The sequence below is a fragment of the Centroberyx affinis genome, unplaced genomic scaffold, assembly GCF_046629955.1.
Source record: "Centroberyx affinis isolate AG114_WGS23_722 - 3 ecotype Tasmania unplaced genomic scaffold, CSIRO-AGI_Caff_v1 ptg000946l_1, whole genome shotgun sequence".
Lineage (NCBI taxonomy): Eukaryota > Metazoa > Chordata > Actinopteri > Beryciformes > Berycidae > Centroberyx > Centroberyx affinis.
Window position 1 is genome coordinate 32,478 of NW_027279520.1, and position 21,458 is coordinate 53,935.

At 40.9% G+C, this 21,458-nt stretch overlaps 1 protein-coding gene across 3 annotated transcripts; it reads left to right on the top strand.

Moving 5' to 3' along the window:
- The first annotated feature begins 1,461 nt into the window (after positions 1 to 1,461).
- arhgap42a (Rho GTPase activating protein 42a) lies at positions 1,462 to 20,868 on the top strand. 3 transcript variants are annotated; one of them, XM_071521931.1, is made up of 24 exons: positions 1,462 to 1,753; positions 3,884 to 3,979; positions 4,092 to 4,153; positions 8,853 to 8,924; positions 10,367 to 10,468; positions 10,560 to 10,670; positions 11,839 to 11,943; positions 12,980 to 13,109; positions 13,365 to 13,465; positions 13,699 to 13,808; positions 13,941 to 14,019; positions 14,313 to 14,352; positions 14,472 to 14,534; positions 14,644 to 14,718; positions 14,865 to 14,949; positions 15,045 to 15,103; positions 15,341 to 15,446; positions 16,211 to 16,370; positions 16,473 to 16,623; positions 17,657 to 18,385; positions 18,509 to 18,668; positions 19,030 to 19,101; positions 19,870 to 19,949; positions 20,062 to 20,868. In XM_071521931.1, the coding sequence occupies exons 1-24, from the start codon at positions 1,600 to 1,602 to the stop codon at positions 20,148 to 20,150; spliced, it is 2,991 nt and encodes a 996-aa protein (XP_071378032.1). In that variant the 5' UTR covers positions 1,462 to 1,599; the 3' UTR covers positions 20,151 to 20,868. The 3 variants fall into 3 exon arrangements, with proteins under 3 accessions (XP_071378032.1, XP_071378034.1, XP_071378033.1); XM_071521933.1 differs by lacking the exon at positions 19,030 to 19,101; XM_071521932.1 differs by lacking the exons at positions 15,045 to 15,103; positions 15,341 to 15,446.
- Positions 20,869 to 21,458: the final 590 nt, after the last annotated feature.

Sequence of the window (21,458 nt, forward strand, 5' to 3'; positions counted from 1 at the left end):
CACACACACACACGCACACACACACACACACACACACACACACACACACACACACACATATATACAGTATATAAATTATGCATAGTCTTCATTCTTCCTGTAAACACTCTGCAGCGTCTTCAATCTGCACTCAGAGGCAGAACATTTTGACTGACATTTCTTAGCAAGCTAGAGGTGCTGACCTGGGGGCTCGTTTCCATGGCAGCATGTATAAAATGTTGTGTGTTGGCACAGTGATCCCTGTTTGCAATGTGTTTACAAGTGTAGTAATGATGTACTGATGATAAAAAATCTATTTGACCGCAATCATATTTCATCAGTGCTTCTTAGCTTTGACCCCAACTCCTCCTCCTCCTCCTCCTCCTCCAAAAAACAGAAAAGAAAAGAAAAGAGAAAAGAAAGAAAAAAACTGCATTCAGTTGTTGCCTTGGAGCATTTGGCTAGCTCTCAACAATGCACTGTACCCTCCCAGAGTGCAACTGGAATAACTCCCAACTATATTCCCTTCATATTAGGACATGTTTTGGCCTGTAACTTGTCATTCAAGAACCTCATGGTTATGAAAATCACATAACAATTCAAAAAACTCATTTTCATTTCATGGGGAATTTAACCCGTGTGTGTATCACGATTGCCTTACTAACTGTAATTGTAAGGCATTTGTGCCCAAAGGGTACAAAAGATAACATATAATATATATATATATATATATATTTATAAATTTGCATTTGATAGTTATTAATATACATTTATATAACACATGACTAGTACCTGAATTGCATCAACTGTGTTAAGCATTGTTTGATTTGTTAGTTTCTCATAGCACTTTAACTTTTTGAAAAGTGTTTCACAAGCATATTATATTACACAAATATAGTAGTATTAGTTGGCTAGTAGTAGTAATAGTAGTAGTAGTTTTATTATTATTGTTATACAGATGCAGTCCAGGTAGATTAGTATTAGTAGTATTAGTATTAGTAGTTGTAGTAGTAGTAGTAGTAGTAGTTGTAGTATTAGTAGTAGTAGTGGTAGTAGTAGTAGTAGTAGCAGTAGTAGTAGTAGTAGTAGCAGTAGTATTGTTGTTATTATACAGTTGCAGTCCAGGTAGACCTACTTGGCAGACTAGTGCACTGATTTCAGCACGCGCCAGCAGGAGTCTCCCGTCCCCATAGTAACCGGTCCTGCTTCAGAGCCGTACATACACAGAGTTAGTCCATTACAGTGTCTAATGACAGCTATGCTAGGTCCAATATTAAATTCCAATGCCTTCGCTCAGTAACCGATAGTGTTTTCTATGCGAAGTAAATCGTTAGACTGATCACGGCGATGTTATATTTGAACATGTTAGTTGTAAAGATACGTTAATCCGCGTAGTGCTAAGTCAACCTAGCCAAACCCTCGGTATCGCTGCCTCTGCCCTGTTCCACAGTCTGAAGTGTCCGGAAGTTCTGGGGGAAAAAAGTGAGAAGAGCATGAAAAAAAGGACTGGGAAGAAAGTTCTCACCAAGTTTCTCCGGCCATTGAAACAGTGCTTTCTTTTGTAGCTCTCAGCGACGGTATAGATACCAGTTCTTAAAGATATAGTTGTGTTTATTATCGATGGGTCTGCCGACGCTGGAGTTTAGTGATTCTTTCCTGGACAGTCCAGAGTTTAGAGAACGGCTGCAGTGCCATGAGATAGAGCTGGAGCGCACCAACAGGTTTATAAAGGACCTCATCAAAGACGGGAACATGCTCATATCGGCGCTGAGAAGTAAGTAGAGTGAAATAAATGTCTTGTTTTGGGGGTAAACTGCGTATTACAGTTAACACAAACGTGCGTATTTGCACTGCTACACTGATAACAGTATAGACAATCCAAGGCCACCAAATAGACGCAGAGCTTTTGTCCTACATTTGTCTTACTAAATAGTTTGGATTTCTATTCTGTTGTGTTTGGATTGCATTAGCTCTGTAGTCACATAATGGGCTATAGCCTAACAGTTGCTGATTCAGAGTCTAATGGGGCTTTTGTCTACTAATGGCACTGGGTCCATTAACATTCATTCAGTGGCACAATAACATAATGGCCAATATCTTGGGCTGGAGACTGCATTGAAATGTATTTATCATACATACCATACCATTCTGACTAGAATACACTCATGTGCTGTAATGATTAAATAATAAGACATTTACTAATTGCCCCCAAGAAGGAGACTTTGTTTGGTATCTTCCCAGACATAGCCTAATATAAAAAGACAACATAGCGCACAAAACAGACATACACATTTGGTTCACAAAGAACCATTTTGTAAGTTTGGAAGTTGAACTGCTGCACATGTTTGATGGCAGCAGCATGGTGTCCCCCCATCCTGCTGTATTTATAAAGAGTTTTGTACTAGCGAGGGTGGCTCCCATTTCTTTGAGCTTGCCTTTGATCACCTCACAGGAGTGCGCAGACACACACCTACACTTTGTGGCTACCGGTGGTTTCTTTGACTCATCTGACTGCTCTCTCTTGCTGGTTAAGGTCATTGGCCCACACACTGAAACCTGCTGTACACACAGATGATGCAGAATGTAGGTTGGATGTTTTGGGACCACACAGAGATGAAATGGCATGGACAGTGCATGATTAACATGAACCGCTCCTGGCTTGTACTGAAAATACAGGCATTTCAGCATTTTCTTGAATTTTGACTCAAAAGTCGACTAATCAGTTTCCACTACAAGGAATTTCTGAGGTGATCCTATGGCTGGCGGTGCCTTTGATGTTAGTTAAGGGTTTTGTATGTCTTTCTTGCATTGAACCTGGCCACCATGTCCTGGGTTGTCTTTATGTTGATCTCCAGATAGGGCTGGGCGATATGGTTGAAATCAATATCACAATAATCATAAGGTTTTTTTTCAATATCAATAGGCCTATATATCATAATATGGCTCATGTATCCAAAATCACGTTAGCCTAAATAATCAAATTCATGTTCATCCCATTAAACCGAATGGTAATGTTAGGTGTGATGTCAAACAAAACTGAAATTTTGCAACTAATATTTCTACCATATATTTCTACCACATTTTGTCAGAGTTCTTAAATAAAATTAGCTTGTTATCATCAATTTATCAATTTACAGCAGAATTGTGGGTCACAATATCCCAAAATAACCATATCATCACAATATGATTCCACTGAAATATTGAATTATCGCCCAGCCGTATCTCCAGGCAGCTGTCTGGACACCAGGTTGTGAAGTAAGGACTGGCAGTGATAGAATACTCCACTGATGGTTGTATCATCAGTGTATAATGCAGTGGTGTGACTGAAATGGTGCCTTACAGCTGCTGGTGTACAGATTATGAGTAGTATGAGTGAGTACAGCCTTGTGTCACCCACGCATGTGTTCCCCTAAGGGAATAAAAGGTGGAACTGAGCCCCGTCTGTTGTATTCTATTTGTTATAAAGTCTGTGGTCGGCCCGACACATTATTGGAGTGTTGTTTGGACACTTAAACACAATCCGAGTAAGCTTTTCCATTAGAGTTTTTGCCAGGTGTGGCAGTTTGTTTATATCAAACATTCACTCCTCAAGTCTTAGCACTGGATCAAGTGCAAGAGTTGCATAGGAAAATGCCATGGGAGCAGTGTGACTGCAGTTTATGAAAAGAGGGAATAATTGACATTGCTTGTAGCCTATAGGGGAAGGGGAACATGACATTGTATCGAATCAATAATTACCTCATACAAAATGGCATGAAGTGCATTTTGTGCTTTCTATGGAAATAGTGTAATAAGATTATTCTTATAAACAAAGTAAGAGCAATAATTAGATTAATTGTGTGCATGTTTACAGTGATTGTTTACAGTGATTGTCTCTTTCTCTCTCTCTCTCTCTCTCTCTCAGGTCTTTCTCTGGCGGTTCAGAGGTTCTCTCAGTCTCTACAGGAGTTCCAGTTTGAGTGTATTGGAGATGCTGAGACTGATGATGAGATCAATATAGGTGAGGTGCAAAATAACAACAAATGTCACTAATATGTAAAACATGGACAGTCTTTCTGGATTGGATTGCATGCTGAAACCATGTACAAAGTTGTGTGATCTCTCTTTTGCAGCTCAATCCTTAAAGGAATTCTCTCAGCTCTTGAGCACCATGGAGGAGGAGAGAAGACGATTGGTAAGAATAAATGTGTGTGTGTGTGTGTGTGTGTGTGTGAGAGAGAGAGAGAGAGAGAGAGAAACCCAAAATGCGGGTCTGCATGTTCTTACGTTTCTATCCTTGTGATGATGTTTAAAAACAAAAATGAGGACATTTTGTTGGTGGTGTCTTTGAAAAGGGGCCATTTTAATCTTAGGGTTAAGGTTAAGGTAGGAGCTAGTGGATCCATAATATTTGGTCAATAAGTAGGTCAACAGGTCAACTACAACAAGGTATAGCAGTATATATCTGAGCAAATGTTAGGCTACATGGTATATTACATATGAAAGACATACTTACCACTTTGGAACTTGAGGTTCCATTTTTTTCTTCATTCTTGGCCTGATTAATTACCTCCATCCATTTACCAGCTGTGAAAGTGTAAAGTTTCTCTGTAGAGATGTTTAGGTTTAAACCATTTAAACCAGTCATTGTTGTTAACAGATTTGGAAGGGTATAAAGAAAAGATTGTTTTCTTTGAACTATTGACACTTCCAGTGACTCAGCATGGGTGTCAAAATGGCAGTGAGTCTATTATCATAAAAATGTACCTAGACTAGACCAGTCACTAAAGACTTTGCACTGTCTCTGTGCACTTTCTCGCTCTCTGCATACTTTTCTAAAAAGCATTTCGGATTTCACATCTAAAAACATTGAGTCCCCGTGGTTTGAATGCTGAATTTGATTTGAGGCTGTTCATATAAGGCTGGCAGTGCTGTGAATATCCATCATTTCTGTGATTTTAATAATGTGGTAGTTAAGAGGATCGTGAAATAGATATTTGCCTTGATGATTTGCATTATGAGATTAAGGATTCAGTTACAATATATGATGGAATTGTGAAGACTTCTTTCTATATTATAATTAGAGAAAATATTGTATCATTGTTGCCTTTAACCGTGAATTGTAATTATGAGATTGATAATGATGAGCTATGTGATGAATCTTTTGAACATACTGTATGTATAGATTTATCTTGATTGATAATATGGGATTAAGGGTTTGTTATAACGAAGGGCTTCATGTACTTTATTTGACAAGCTGTGATGCAAAGGTTGTGATGAAGAGTTGTATCACGGAGTGTGCTGTGTGACCTGTGACCTGGTACAGATACACATAAGCAAGCAACTATACTTCCCCTGTATCACCTGGCCAAGGCCATGTAGCTGAAAATGTTTGGTGAAGTTAGTGGGAAAAAACTAAAAGAGAAGAGTGTATGACTCAAAAAAGCCTCTTGTCTGCACCTCATTGGATGTGCATTCTTCCTATTGCAGTTTAGACTAATCACTCTCTCTGCAGACTTTACAGAAATAAAATGTGTGTGACTATGTATTTATTTAATTGGGACTATAAGAACCACAGATTCCCAAAGGGTCATAGAAAGAACGAACTGTGAAAAGGATTCTCCATCCCCTAGGCGTCTTGCCTTAAATACTGGACTTGATTGTGTTGGACTGAATACGCCACTGAACCCCCAGAGCTCCTTCTAAACTAAAGGAATGATTTTTACCAAGGTCTAAGCCATTAAGTTCCTTTGCCCTTTCCTCTTACTGGATAAAAAAACAGAACGGCACTGTTGTCCACCAGATTTGTTGCACTCTCTCTATTGCACTTCCTTGGAATAAAGCTGCCGCAGCTTGGAGACAGGGTAGCAACCAACAAGTGCATCACCATCTTAATGAGAAAGCATGACTTGGCAGATGTCACCATCTGGCCATCAGAGCTTTAGTTTGAAAGAAGGTTGAAGTCTTTTTCAGGCACCTTTGACTCGGTGCACCATAGCCACCACTTTGAGCACAATTTCCCCAGGCTCTAGGCTAAATCTGGTGCTCACACCAATCTAAATCAAAAATTCCAAGTTAAAAATGCAGGCTAACGTCATTGTGTGCTCCGTAGCGACTCCGAAGAGATCTATGATTTAGAGACCCTGACTCAACCGGAGGCCTTTGCTCTGTGTGGGAGTGACTTGAGTCTGGCACAGTCTGTGCGTATGCAAGCTTGTGTGATGTATGTGCATATGTGTGTGCTGGGTCCGTGTCTGTGTGTGTGTGTGTGTGTGTGTGTGTGTGTGTGTGCGCGCGCGTGTGGAGTGGTTGCGGAGGAAGCATGTGGAACCTATTCTGCCAATTCCCCAATGAGACTTTGAGCACAGCCTTGACTGCCTGGGAAAGTCTATAAAAGGGGCCTGTGTGTGTTTGTCTGCTCTCTCTCTCTCTCTCTCTCTGTCTCTCTCTCTCAATCTCTCTCTCTCTCTCTCTCTCTCTCTCTCTCTCTCTTGCTCTCTCTCTCTTTCTCCCCCTCTCTCTCTTTCATTTTCTGTCTGTGTGTGTTTTAATTATATGCTTTTCCATTTGGAGTGGCACCACCGAAACACTGCTGATAGGCCTAGACTGCTAATAATACCATCATTATTGAGTTATAAAGGGCATCTCTAGCAACTGGGTTGCTCTGAAAGACTAGCTGTCTTAAGCAATCAATCAATCAATCAGAGTAGACTTTATTAAGATAAGACAATGCTCTTCAGTCCTTTAGTTTTGAGTGCCACCCTGGATATTGTGGTTTGTTGAAGAAATAGAAAAAAAAACAGAAAGTGAAATGTAAGTCATGATAGAGAGCTAAAGACTGCCGAGAATCAAGACTAAATATGAACACCAGAACTCTACTGATCTAGTGCATAACTTTTCTTACTCTTTGACATGAGTCTCAGCACCAACCACACCCAGTCAATTTCCTTGTACATGCAGTCAGTTGCAAAAGTATTGGGACATTTCTGTAATTCTTTGGGGTATTCCTCTGGTGAAATTTGCAAGTACAGACTGTCAGCCATTGATCCTGAAGCCCTAGTTCAGTTTGTGTTGTAAAGAGCATATGTTATACTTAAGAAGTAACATAATTATAATTAGGACTGAACGATTTTGAAAAAATATCTAATTGCGATTATTTTGACTGATGTTGCAATTGCGATATGATTTGCGATATCAGAGGGAATGATAATTTTTACATCATTATTCTCATTTTCATTGAAAAGCGTATTAAAATGATTATAGTGTGATTTTTACGGGGATCTGTACCAAACAAAGATGTTTTCTTAAGTCTGTAGAATATGATGTGTAGGCCAGGACATCTCTGCAGCACGATAATATTTAATTTAAAATGGTATTTTGACACACATTTCGCCTTTAACAAATATCGCGCCTCCTGCGATTTGAAAATTGCAGTAGGCCATATTGTGATTTCGATAACATTTTGATTAATTGTTCAGCCCTAATTATAATGCAATGATATTCACTAACGCTGCCCAGTGAGTAGAGAGGTAGCCTACTTACTAATAGTGGCAAAAAAACTGCCTTATTGCACCTTTGCTCGTCATGTCAGTGTTTAAATCTTGATTTTCTTTGTGAACATGAAAATGACTTGGAGGCAAGGCCATGCAATAATTAGAAGCAGCCAATTCACTGCATTTTGCAACATCACGTCCCTCAGATCATGCTTAGTCAAAAGAGTTTGTGCAGTGTGATCAGTTTGGCAATTCAGAATAGTTGCTATCAATGTCACCAGAAACACATCATCACCAATAAATCACGCAAGGAAGAGACGTTATCCAAGAATACTTCTGTTCAGACTTTGAGAAACTGAAATTCTTGGGAAGAGTCAGTTGATCATGGCATTGTTGGATAATAAGCAAACATGTTTGAGCTATTTGAACTATCAAATTACTAATATTTTTTATTTTAGTAGCATTAGAAATGGCATGAGACTGCACTAAAGTGCCTACAGGAATTCATAAACAATGACTTTAAGTCAGGTTTGTGCTTGGCATAACTGTGTGATATTGATATGATTAGCACCTTGGATAGCTCTCCTCTAAGCTGTTGGGCTTTTGTTATGCAAATAGTTAGTAAATAAACTATATGTATACGAGATCCATGAATTGAATAATGTTTTATCCCTGAAAACAGAAAATAAGGCAGTCCCCCAAATACAGTTGAGCAAAATACGGGAACAAATCAATTGTTCATTTCAAATGGATTAAAGAAATCTAAACCTGATATTTGCTCTCATAAAAGTGTGAAGTTGGTGATCCATCAATCTCAGGTCTTGATATCTTCATTTGATATACTCATGAGATTCCCTAAATGCAGAACTGTGAGATTTGAGTAGGGTGGATTGTGTCTTTAGGGTGCTTTGTTTCAGTGTGAAATACACAGATGACTTGATTACTGATTTAATATCCAGGCCCTCAGTCAGTTTACCATCCCACCATTGTTCCCCAGGTTTTATTGCTGTGAAGAAACCGGCCAGATGTGACTCCATATTCCTTTTTTCTCCAATATTTCATGTCAGTCTCTGCTATGAATAAAGCAGAAATGCCAAGAAATTAGACTGTGTAAAACAAAGTTGTCACTGTATTCCATTTATTTCTTCTCAGTCCCCTTTGAAACAAAACTTGAGCGTCTGATTAACAATCAGACTCAACAAACTGGCTGTTAGAGCCACTTCACCTTGGCTTGTAGCTAATCAGAGAAAACACTGAGAAGTCTCCATCGCAGCCCCCATGGAACAGCCCAGCATACACAACACTGACTTGGGTGTTGTCTTATTTCTGTCATTGGTCATAAAGTTTACAGTTATGACTTCTTGTCTCTGAGCTGACTGTTGTGGTTTCTTCCTCTCTCAGATCCAGAATGCAGATGACGTGTTGATCTCTCCACTGGAGAGGTTTCGTAAGGAGCAGATTGGAGCTGTTAAGGTATAGTTGTGTTGTTTGTATCAAGAGATACTTGAACAGAAAGCTTGGATATGTGCTCTCAAAAGATGCACACTATGTGTATCAGTGTCTGAGAGCAGAACAGACCAAATTGTTTTTCTTATTAATGAATACAGACTCCAGGCTAGCTCCCAAACCTCAATAAATAGGAGTAGGAGAGTTGATTATTAACATAAAGTAACTGAGCCAGTTAACCCACGTTTTGACCTTTTCTATAGAGTGCTATAAAACAATCACAGCTGATAACCAATATGTCAAAGACCCTCTGCTGTGGTTTTAACCTGGCCAATAAGTGAATTAATTGGTTAAACTCCAATGAGCAAGTTGTGTGCCTGAATTATCTAACGCTCTGAAGAATTTGTTGACCGTGGGCAGTGATCAGACAGATAGTCCCGCTCTGGTCTGGTCCGTCTCTCTCACCCAGCGGTCAGAGAATCCAATTTGTTGGTCGGACACACGATGTATCACAGTCCAGTGTCAGTAACAAGGTCATGGGAACGGACGCTCCGAAGGAAGAGAGAGAGCAAGACATTGACAGAGAGAGAGAAAGAGAGAGAGACAGAGAGAGAGAGAGAGATAGTTCAAGTCAGAGAGACTGTATAAACACAAAGTGAGTCTGGTGTCTGGTTTCAGCAGCTGTCTCAAGTCTTATAACTCAGTCTATCTCTCGTTTTCCTCTCTGCTCTCTCTCAGACTGACAGAGAGAGAGAGAGAGACAGTAGTGTCATACGGTTGGCAGGGCCCAATGAACAGAAGAGGCCACAATAACTCATTTTTCAGTGATGATCGGAGCGCCCCCTCAGCCTGTAGAATGTAGCAGGAGTGTGTGAGCAACACATGCACACACAAATGTTGTTTTCCCATAGAATGACCCAAGAGTTGCTGGGTGTTTGGAGTTAAGAGCTGCAGCTGCTCTGGAAAATAGTTAGTCATGCTCACATGCTTTCCTGTGTCTTTTGGCAATGTCTCTTCATTTAGATTACTTAATGGTCCCATTGCGCTTCGTCTTAATATATTAGTCCTAAAGCTGAAATGTTAGTTCATTCCAGAATTTTCTGAACTTTTGTCACTTGCGACAGAGACGCACAGGTGCAGGTATTGGCAGGGTGCAGCTACCAGTTTGTCTTCATACTTGTTATGATAACAAGGTTTTCACTTATGACTTATTTTCGGTTGGCAGCCAAATATATTAAGTCAACATTTCAAACATTATAAGAGGCTAAATGACTTTATTGCCATTATTGCTTATAAACTGCATAGAGTGGCATCCAGAGAGAGGCGTCCAGGCCCTGTTGGCCAGTCCAAAGTCAAGAGTGAAAACAAGTCGAGATCAGGCTAGCCAAATTGAGGACCAAAGGTAAAAATCCACCTTTGTAAGCTTTTAGTTCATGCTGATGTCCTCTTCTCATCCATTTCTCCCTCAGGAGGGAAAGAAGCAGTTTGACAAGGAGACAGAGAAGTACTACTCTGTTCTGGAGAAACACCTCAACCTGTCCTCCAAAAAGAAAGAACCACAGCTACAGGAGGTAAACAGTGATTCCCAACAACCCACATCAAGTTCATATTACATGCGTTAGGAAACTTGACGTATTTGTGCTGTGGCTGTTCTCGTTGCAGGCAGATTCACAGATGAGTAAAGACAGACAGGTGTTTTACGATGCCTCGCTGCAGTATGTCTTCAAGATTCAGGAAGTGCAGGAGAGAAAGAAGTTTGAATTTGTGGAGCCGGTGAGTTACGTACACACAAAGACCATTTTTATATGCAATCTTACTTACTCCAATAAAGGTCAGAGTATTCAGAGTATTCACAATGTGCTTCGTATAAAACATAGTGCTGCAATTTTAAAGTTACACAAAGTACACAAAGTTAATGGAGGGTTGTTTTGACCTGTATATTCACACTTAGTCACACATTTCCCATTTGTAATGGTTGTGATGTTTTATTGCTTATGAGAAGCAATAAAAATTTTAAAAAAAAGTGTGAGGTTTCCAACACTGAACAGTAAACTATTATTATTTTAGCTACATGCATTAGACTGCTGACCTCCACCTGCACTCTGCACTTAAATAGCACAATATGCAAATAGGCAACTGTTAAACTGGTAACCTGTCCTGTCTTTTTGTTATGTGATGTATTTTGTTTCATTGTAATTATTGTTTGTACTTTTAATTGTATTCGTTACATTAGATATATAAAGTTGTGTGGTATTACAGCAAGAATACAGCACGTATTCTATTGTATGTTGTCATTATCAGCCTTTACACCCCCTTGAGCTTTTTTGTTCCAATTTCTGTTTCCAGGTTTTGCTGCCTTCACAGCACTGACCTATAGCAGAGGGAATGACATATTCACTAGTACACAATATTTAATCAGAAACATATATGATGGATCAGTCTTTTTTGTGATGCATGTAAACAGCTTAATCAAATTATCAAGCTCAAGTTCAACTTGACCTTGAACTTGAATCAAATTATAATTGCAGCAAGGGCATTAATGACTGTGTGACTTGATCATTGAAAGACACCCAAGGCAGGCTCTCGCATACACACATTACACACAATGCTTGGCCAAAGATGAAAGTGTTTAGGTGATAGATATCAGTAAAGCCCACTTCCTGTTACCATGTCGGAACTTCCTGTATGGCGGTCTCCTCCGCCTGAGAGAAAGAGAGAGAGAGAGACTCTTTGTTGTTGAGTAAACAACGGCAGCAAACTACCAGCTAACCAAACTACAGGCAGCATTAGTGGGTTTCTCTCATTAAATGTTTATTTTTTTGTGTGATTCAACAGATGACTAACAGTCATTCTTTTGTAATCCTCTCATTATATTTCCCTCTCTCCACACCCAGTCCCTCAGCTTACATTTCTCCTGCGGTTTTCTCTCTCTCCTTTTCAGTTATTAGCCTTTCTGCAGGGCTTGTTTACATTCTACCATGAGGGCTATGAGTTGGCCAGTGAGTTTGAACCCTACAAGCAGCAGCTTCAGTTCAACCTACAGAATGTAAGTGTGTATGTTTACTACAAGCCTCTAGAGCAGACCTGGGCCAAATAACATTTGCAAATACTTTGTTAAGTTTGGTTTGGCCTTCCTGCCACATATGACAGTGCCAGACAGTTTATCCATTCACCAGAAAGTATCTGAAAGTCAATTTAGGATACTTTTGTGTTTAGCTGTCACTACCTGACATGTCCTGATGTGGGAAACCCCACACATCTGATACTCCCTGCATGTTGAAACACACACTCTGAATTGTGTTTTTAACTACAATTTGAAATAGGCCTGGTTTAGAGTACAAATTACCAGTTTTTGCTGCCTGGACAGCTCCCACTTTCATTGACTGGTACTTCACTGTGACAACAAAAGCAAAGGGCTGCATCAAACATTTCAGTTGCCTTTCCGTTTGTCTTTTTATTTACATATATATAAAATATATAATAATGAGGTAAAGTGCTTTTTAATTTACTAATTGCTGTGAAAAAATGTAAGGACAATAATTCAACATTCTGGAAGTAAAATATGGCTTGTCTTACCACTTGTCACCCATCTAAAAGTGAAAATGGGTGTATAGTTGTTTGTGTGGAATGAAAACATGACATCTAGCACCTTCTGTGTTGCAACCACAAGGTTAGGGGCCTCAAACGTTTATTTAAAAAAAGATTTTTTTAATACACACTATTTAAAATGCATGTATTCTATGAGCCACGAGAAATGAATGTGCTGGTTGGACAATTAAAGGATGGTTCTTCATTGTGTGACTGTAGTAAACAAGGGCTCGGTTTACCATCATCACAAACACACACAAAGTCATCACTGCGCTTAATAACACTTAACGTCTAGAAACACACACACACACACCTCCACACACACAATGAGGCGCTGGTCGATAAAAATAAGTGCAGACTCACTCAGCTAAAATACTTGCCCAACCATTCGCACCATTCTCATACAAATACATATACAAGCTTCCTTTGTACTAGTCGGTACAGTTTCTTCCAAACAGAACCATAAACTGTGTGTGTGTGTGTGTGTTGTTTAGACACGTAACAACTTTGAAAGTACCCGTGCGGAGGTTGAGAGGCTGATGAAGAGGATCCGTTCTGCAGAAGCCGACTTCAAAGCCCCTGGCTGCTTTACAATGGAGGGATATCTGTATATACAGGAGAAACGTGAGATACTCAAAAACACACACACACACACACTTTCTTCATGTCTCTCTCCCTCTCCCTCTCTCTCACTCTCACTCGCTGCAATGCTTTTATGCTCAAGGAAAACAAAAGTCGTAGCTACTCAGCAACACGTTCTTTTTCTTGTACACAGACACACTTACATGGATACAGGCGTTAACTTGGAAAAGATTTTCTATGCAAGCAAAACTCATCTTTAGTCACTATGCTACACTTCTGCTCTGTAATGTGTTGCAGGTGCATTGGGCTCTGCATGGACCAGATACTACTGTACATATGAGAAAGGCTCTAAGATGTTCACCATGAGCAACACAGAGGCCAGACCAGCCAGCAGACAGGTGAGCTGGTACACAGAAAAATCTGAAGATAGCCCCTATTGTCAGGAAGAATACCTTGAGGTTTTAAAATATTTAACTCCAGTGTTTGTTTGCTGCAATATGAAAAGCTCTCCTTTGCTAAAACCTAACCTAATGACCTAATGATATTCAAAATCCTTACAAGACTTTATCTTATCTCCACACATTAAACAAAATGCTGAGTGCGTGCTGCAACCGTATCTCCGTGTTGACAGAACGGCGTGGTGAACGGCGCACCTGAGATGTTCAGGCTGCGCTCGTGTGTCAGAAGGAAGACGGATTCCATAGACAAACGCTTCTGCTTCGACATCGAGGTGGTGGAGAGGTGAGAGGGGAGGATAAATGGGAGGGTGCGTGTCCGTAACACATAAATGTCTTTTGAATAAATAAACTGATAGGGAGATGTACGGCTAGTGTTGGAATGGGCTCGGGTAAAATGATCCTTTCTCTTCTGCAGACATGGCGTCATCACCCTGCAGGCTCTCTCCGACTCCAACAGGCGCCTGTGGATGGAGGCCATGGATGGGAAAGAACCTGTATGAACATGTCCAGCATTAAACAATAACAATAACATCAGGAAAGCATGTAGGCTACATAGAAAAAGTGTCTAGATTGTGATCCATTCGTATGATGATAAAACAGGTGGTTCATCACTGATGAGTAAGAGCTTTTGTACTGCCCTATAGCATTTTAAAGCTCTACCATAAGGTAACTAGGCAGCTAGAGCAACCCTATTATTATATTAAAGACAGTTAACTTTGTATTATTTTAAATATAAAAAATGTAAATGTATGACTACTCTGTTTTTACCCTATCTTCATTTCTTCAGATCTACACTCTGCCTTCTTTACTGAGCAAGAAGGAAGAAAGTAAGTATCCTGAGTTATTCTCTGCTTGATAGAGAAACGTGATTATTATCATATTATTTCTTAATATTTCCTACACTGTATCAGAAATGATGGTAGAAATGTGTGTGTTTGTTTTACAGCGTTTCTCAATGAGGCAGGCTTCAACTTTGTTAAGAGGTGTATTGAACTGGTGGAAATGAGAGGTAACTCATATTGTTAAATTAGGCATGATTCTGAGAGAAATGCATTTGTTCTGAGATTTTACTCAGTGTTGATGAAGTATGTTGAAATATTTGTTGCATGTGCATGTAGGCATTAACATGCTGGGACTGTACAGGACTGGAGGAGTCAACTCTAAAGTGCAGCGGTTGATGTCTACTGTGTTTGGTGAGGAACACACTGCCTCAGTATGATTTCCTGCACAGAGAAGGTTTAATCCAGCATAATGTTGCATAATTTAAATGGTGTAACTAAAAATCGGCCATCAGTCATTACGGATAATTAATTTGGTATCCATTGATATTTCCCTGTAGCGGCCACAGCTCCTCCTGACGTTCACCTGGATCCAGACACCTGGGACAACAAGACCATCACCAGTGGCCTAAAGAATTATCTCAGGTAACATACTGTACATACCAGCATTTTTTAAATAAAACTGCTCATGAATTATGAACTGAGGTACAAGATGCTTATGATTTCTAATGTATGGACAGGTGTCTGGCAGAACCTCTGATGACCTACAGACTGCATAAAGATTTCATCAAGGCTGCCAGTAAGATCACTTGTTGCCTCTCTCAAATCATAAAGCTGTTCTGAACTGAGCTGAATAAACAACCACAAATATGGATGTAATTCTATCAAATGTTAACACGCATTCATGCAGGTGCAAGCTGTAGTTTTCCAACTCTATTTGGATTTACTGCCTCATGCTGTATCTCTTATGGAAACAGAAGGGAGGAATCACCTCACTTTACTCTCCAGCCATTGACTGTACTCGCTTGTTTCACAGAGTCTGATGACCAGAAGTATCGAGTGAGAGCGATTCACGCCCTCGTTCACAAACTACCAGACAAAAACAGAGAAATGTTGGACCTCTTAACAAATCACCTTCTCACGTACGTACCTATTCACCAAAAAAAACACTTTGGCTTTTCGCACATTTTGTTTTCCTAAAAACATATTTCAAAATGCAGTAATTTTTCGTTCCAGATTTATGCAAATACTCTTATCTATGAAGCTAATTTGGGTTTTATGATGTGAGGTGGACCTTGCTTTGAATACATAAGCATTGTGTGGAATTGGTGCTTCACTTATGAAGGGCAGTCAAGTCCTGTTCCTGAACTGTAGATGAAAAAATAAATAATATTCCTGCCATTATAGGTGAAATCATATAGGGTTAGCTTTCAGTGCATATTCTCTATGGACTCAATGGAGTCAATGGGAAAGTAGGACATAAGAAATAGGCGGATCCCGCTGAAGCGCGCACCTAAAATATGTGATGAAATGTTTCACAGTGAAACAGACAGACAGTTTAGTCCAAATAACAAGCATGTGAATACTTTTACAAATTGAAATGAATACCTTTTTATAGACTTCTAGACTATCCTCTCCAGTTGCAATGAGTAGAGTATTTAGCACAAATAAATCCCAAATAAATGCATTCGGAAATACAGTATATCAACATCAAAATGTGCTGATAGTCAAACTGGCTGACTACATGTACTAACATTTGGGAAGAAGTTGCTTTTTTTAATTGAACGTGTCTTTACCTGTCCAACTTTATATTATACCATACATTTTAATAGTTTATTAATTCACCTTAATTTAATACATTTCTGTTATACATTAAAAATGCATGCAAAATTGTGTATGTGTGCAGGGTCTCCGCTCATAATGACCAAAACCTGATGACCGTCTCAAACCTGGGAATGATCTTCGGTCCCACGTTGATGAGGTCACAGGAAGAGACAGTGGCAGCCATGATGAACATCAAGTTCCAGAACATCGTGGTGGAGATTATCATTGAAAACCACCATAAGGTAGGCCTACACACACACACACACACACACACACACAGACACAGATGCACATACAGACACACACACCTTATTGCTGTATGTGTGTGTGTGTGGTCCTGTCAGATCTTTGGCGAGGCCCCGGACCCCTCCGTCCCGCTGCCCCAGGCCCCGTCCTCTCGGTCCGCCCCTCGAAGGAGCAAGGCCATCTGTCTGTCATCTGGGAAGAGGAAGCCCCGCCTCTACCCTCCGGCTCTCTGCCTGGCAGACAACGACAGTGAGTCTTACTGCAGCTTACAGCTTATTTATCTCATTACTCAGGAATACCACGCCTCATTACCTGAATATAAAATGACCTAGGGAAAAAAAACGTCTACACTGCCTTCCCATTAATACATTTTTCAACACAATTAGTGTTCCCCTTGATTTTTTTCAGGTCACAGAAAGACAGAGAAACCTTTAAACTGGCACAGCTGGAGGCATTGCATACTGGCACAATAAACATTGGTCAGATGACATGACCTTCAATTCTATCCAACAAATATTAGCAGTAACCGTTGCTTAAAAGAAAAGTTTTTCTGTGTCTCAGATGCAGACAAAACTCATTAGTCGATCATAGTTTTTTCAGTAGACTGCTCACATTGTGGAATGTGTGGAATGTGCTCCGACATACACATTTACCATATTCGCTCTTCCTGTTCCTTCAACCCACTCTGGAAAAATCCGCCCTAAATCACTTCAGCACTGTTAAAAAAACAGTCACTGGTGATGTACCTCCATTTCTGGGCTCATTTTGTTGTTTCTTATTTTTCTTATTCCTGTGGATAACTGGGTAAACATAGATGATGTGACGTCATGTTGAGATATTTCCAGTGCAGCTTCAATGGAGTTTGATAGCAGAAAACTATTTAAAAGATCAACAAGCTCAAGGGCTTCTGTCTGGACTCACCATTTTGCACTTATGTTCAGTGATCATACAGGGAAAAATCCAGCAGAGAAGAGGCAAATACATATTACAGTATATACTGAACTGTGTATAACTGCTATCGGAATTTGGGCAGTGGAAGTGGGATTTGGGTCAGTCCACTCACCTTTTTAGTATTTTATTTATTTTGGTAGTTGGAAAGCAGGGAGGGAGCCATAAGGGGGAGACACAGGAGAGAAAGCTCTGATGGGATTCAAACTTAGGCCAGCAGGAGCACACATGTGGCGGCAAATTTGACCATTCGACTATCTGTAAGCACTGAACTTAATGTTAGATTTTTTTTCAAAGTTCCTCCAGTGTGCCACTTTCCTATCTCTCCCACCAGGTGACACGTTCAGCAGCAGCCCCAGCACGACTCCGATGGGCAGCCAGGAATCTCTCTCCTCCCACTCCTCTGAAAAGAACGGCTTGTCGCAGACCTCCCCCCCCCTCTCTCCTGCTGCCGTCCCCACCTCCTCTTCCTCCTCCTCCAGGCCCGTGACATCCCCCCCCACGGCTTCCTCCAGCTCCCCGTCCCACCGCTCCTCAAATGGGAAAGACCAGAAGAGCCAGGCAGACAGCGCCACCTCCCCTCAACTCACCCCATCCTCTTCCTGGATGTCCTCCCAGTACGCCCCGTCCCAGCAGCCCTCCTCCATCTGCTCCTCCACCTCCTCTCTACACTCGGCGGCGGAGAGGAGTCCGCCTGTCAAAGGGAATTCGACCGCCGCCTCCTCCTCGTCCGTGAAGGAGCCCAAAACGCCCTCCAGAGCCTCGTCCTCCACCTCGCTGCAGCACGCAGCAGTGGCGCGCACCTCCTCTCTCAGGGAGGAGCGACCGGTTCAGCGGGCGTCCTCCACCTGTTCTCTGAAGAGCGCACACTCTCCGGACCAGAGAGTGGCGTCCTGCGCCTCCTCCGCCGTCACAGAGGCCAGAGCTACAGACACTACCTCACCTTCCCGGCCACACAGGGCCGCTTACAGGACTGCCTCCTCCTCCTCTTCCTCCTCCTCCTCCTTGTTTCCATACCAGCTTTCCACATCCTCCTCCCTCACCTCCCTGCACATATCAGAGGGTGCGTTCATTTATCGTCTCTTTTTGCACCTGTTTTGCACATGAAAGGATGATCAGTGATTAGGTAAAATATCAGTCACACCTCTGCTTATTTTTGGTTCTGATTGCCTGTTTTCTATTCTAGATTACAAGAGCTGTCACGGTTCGGTACAGAGTTTGATGTCGCTGGACCCCCAAGACACACCAGCCAAACGCAAACCTTCACACATCCGCAGCGGCTCCGATCTGACTGCTAAACACCCTGCAGCCACGGCCAGCAATGGCTACCAGAGGCCCGGATCCATGTAAGTGTTTGTGATCATTTTACTTTGCTGTCCACCTGATATCTCAGGCGATATCTCAGACTCTCTGATTCAGACGAAACTGGGAGGGATGATGCATCTTTGCATTGTGTTCCAGCATTTAAAATATTACACTGATCTGCCTAATAGGGGTGCTATAATTAAAAGTCACATTTTTAAAGTCAAATGTGATATATCACCACATATATGACACCACTGGTCCAAATGGAGGGATGATGCATCTTGTTACTGATATTTACTTGTTTTGTTTTTTTATAGTAAGTCTCAGGAAATGCATTCTAAGAACTGTACTTTGGGTGACGATTTATATGTGTGTGTGGGTGTGTGTGTGTGTGTGTTACAGACTATCCTCCAGAGCACCACTGCGGGAGAGTGCAGTATTCTCCTCAGCACTAGATGTTTGTCCCAGAAGAAGGTATGTCCATTTCAAAGACAGAAAACAGTAACCTCTGACCCCTTTCTTACTGTGGCCCAACCTTTTCAGCTGCACAGATCATCAGGTGTAAATACTGCACATTCATCTGACATGAGTCATTAAAGATTAAAATCTGCAACAGCGTTGTAAAACATGCTGATAGATGGAATCCTCCTTGACTCTTGTTATCTCACTCTGTTCCACCTGCTTAACCAGCAGAGAGTATAAGTCACTCTGACAGTCAGTCGGTTGGTCCCAAAAATTTCAAAAAACTTTACTGCACATGTGTAATGTAATGTAAGGTAATACACTATTTTGACCAGTGGCTATAGACAATAAGAAAACCATTAGTTATACATGATTTCTTTATTTATTGCACCAAAATTTCAGTTTTCCCAATTGAAACCACTGAATGTATGATGATGCGCAAGCAAGTTTAACTATAAACTTACAGAGCACCATAAGCATGTTAAGGCCCTATAGAAATACTATGGGAATATTATAGTGATTCTTTTTTTGTCGCTCAGTGTTTTTAGGCTGTATTTTAGCCTACCTTTTTTTCTCTGGATCCGATTGCTCTGCAGCCTAGTTTGTTATCTGTCTTGTCAGCTCAGTGCCTATCAATTACTATCTAGCCTAAAGCAAACTTTTTATTGTGCCAGGAGTTTAGTTTCCTGATTGAAGCCACAGACGCCAAACGCCACACCCTCTCAAAGCACCAAGCTGGTCGCAGCTTATCACAAATGATGTGCTTGTTTCTCTCTTTAGGGAAGCAAAGGCCCTTTACTCCTGTGAGGCAGAGCACAGCCATGAGCTCAGCTTTCCCCAGGGGGCACTGTTCTCAAACGGTAAGTAAACCACACACACACACACAGTCCTCACTGCCTGCTGGATCTTGGTGTTCATGACACTGTCTTGTTATCAGACTTGCTGAGGCGACTTCTTTCTTTGTGTCTGCAGTTTACCCGTCTGTGGAACCAGGCTGGCTTCAGGCAACGTACAACGGCAGAACAGGCCTCATACCTGAAAACTATATTACATACATGTAATAAACCAAAGGGTCTCGTCACATTACCAATAACACGAAGGTCTAAGTTTAATAATCTAGATTCTAGGGATCTACAGTACATGCAGTAATATTCTGTGCTGCTGATCGAAGATATAATATATTTATCATGTAACTGTAACTGTGACTGTTATTACTGAACAATATGTATGTTGGACTACTATGGCTGGATATGAATGATGAACAAAGATATGTATATGTATATCTGACTACTATACCTGAAACTGATTAACCAGCATGTGATAGACTAGACATTATGCCTAACTGCAGCGTCACAGGCAGCGTCCTTGGTGCCCGACTTTTCCTCCATTCAAACGTGTTGGTTTTGCTCAATCGATGTTGTCTGCTGGAACAATGTTGTCTGCTCTCTTTGACACGTTTCCACTGGTCTTGCTGTGACTTTGATACCTAACGTTAATGGTAGTTTCTTTGCTGTAACCACAAGAAAGGTAGCTGAAGCAGTTTATCTACAATAGGCTACAAGGAAACAATATTTTTTATCAGTTGTAATTTATGCATTTTAAAATTATCAATCGAATTCATTTTGTAGTTGCGTGTTTAATCCCTTGTCTCTGGAACAACATGTATCCCTGCTGGCCTAGGATTGAATCCTGCTATAACCTTCTCTCTCTCTCTCCTGTCTCTCTCAGCCCTCCTGCTGTCCAAATAAAGGAAAAATACTTTCCTTAAAAAAGAACAAAACAGCCATTTTGTATTTGTAGATTCAGTATACTGTATGTTCTACATCTAGGAGGGATGGAAATGTTCCTGCCCTGTTGCCTTTTTTGGTTATTACATGGGTAGTGTTTGTGGAGCAGAAGTAGCTCAGTGGTTAGAGAAGCAAGCCTGCGTCCAGAATGTCACGAGTCTGAATTTCTGCACTGTCTTGGAAAATCTAGGCAGGGCAAGAGAGTGAGGAGCTCTCCCCTCTGTTACAGCTGCTACTGCCGTCAAAGTGCCCTTGAGCTAGGCACTTAGTCTGCATCTGCTTCAGCGGACCTGCTCAGTGGCCAACAGTACAACACAGGGCAGCGCCTAGATGCTACACCTCAGACTGTCGATATTAATGTGTTATAAGAATATGTCAACTTGTCTGGTTAAATAATTAAACAATGGTCCAGGTTATGGACGTTCACACTAGTCAGAGTTTGGATGTAGTTAAATGAAGCAGGTGTGGAGATGGCAGCACATTAGATTTACCAATCTACCAAGATAATCTAAAGAATTATATTGGTATTTTTCAGACTTTTGGGTCATTTAATTCATTGCAGATGGCAGCCAACTAGACTTA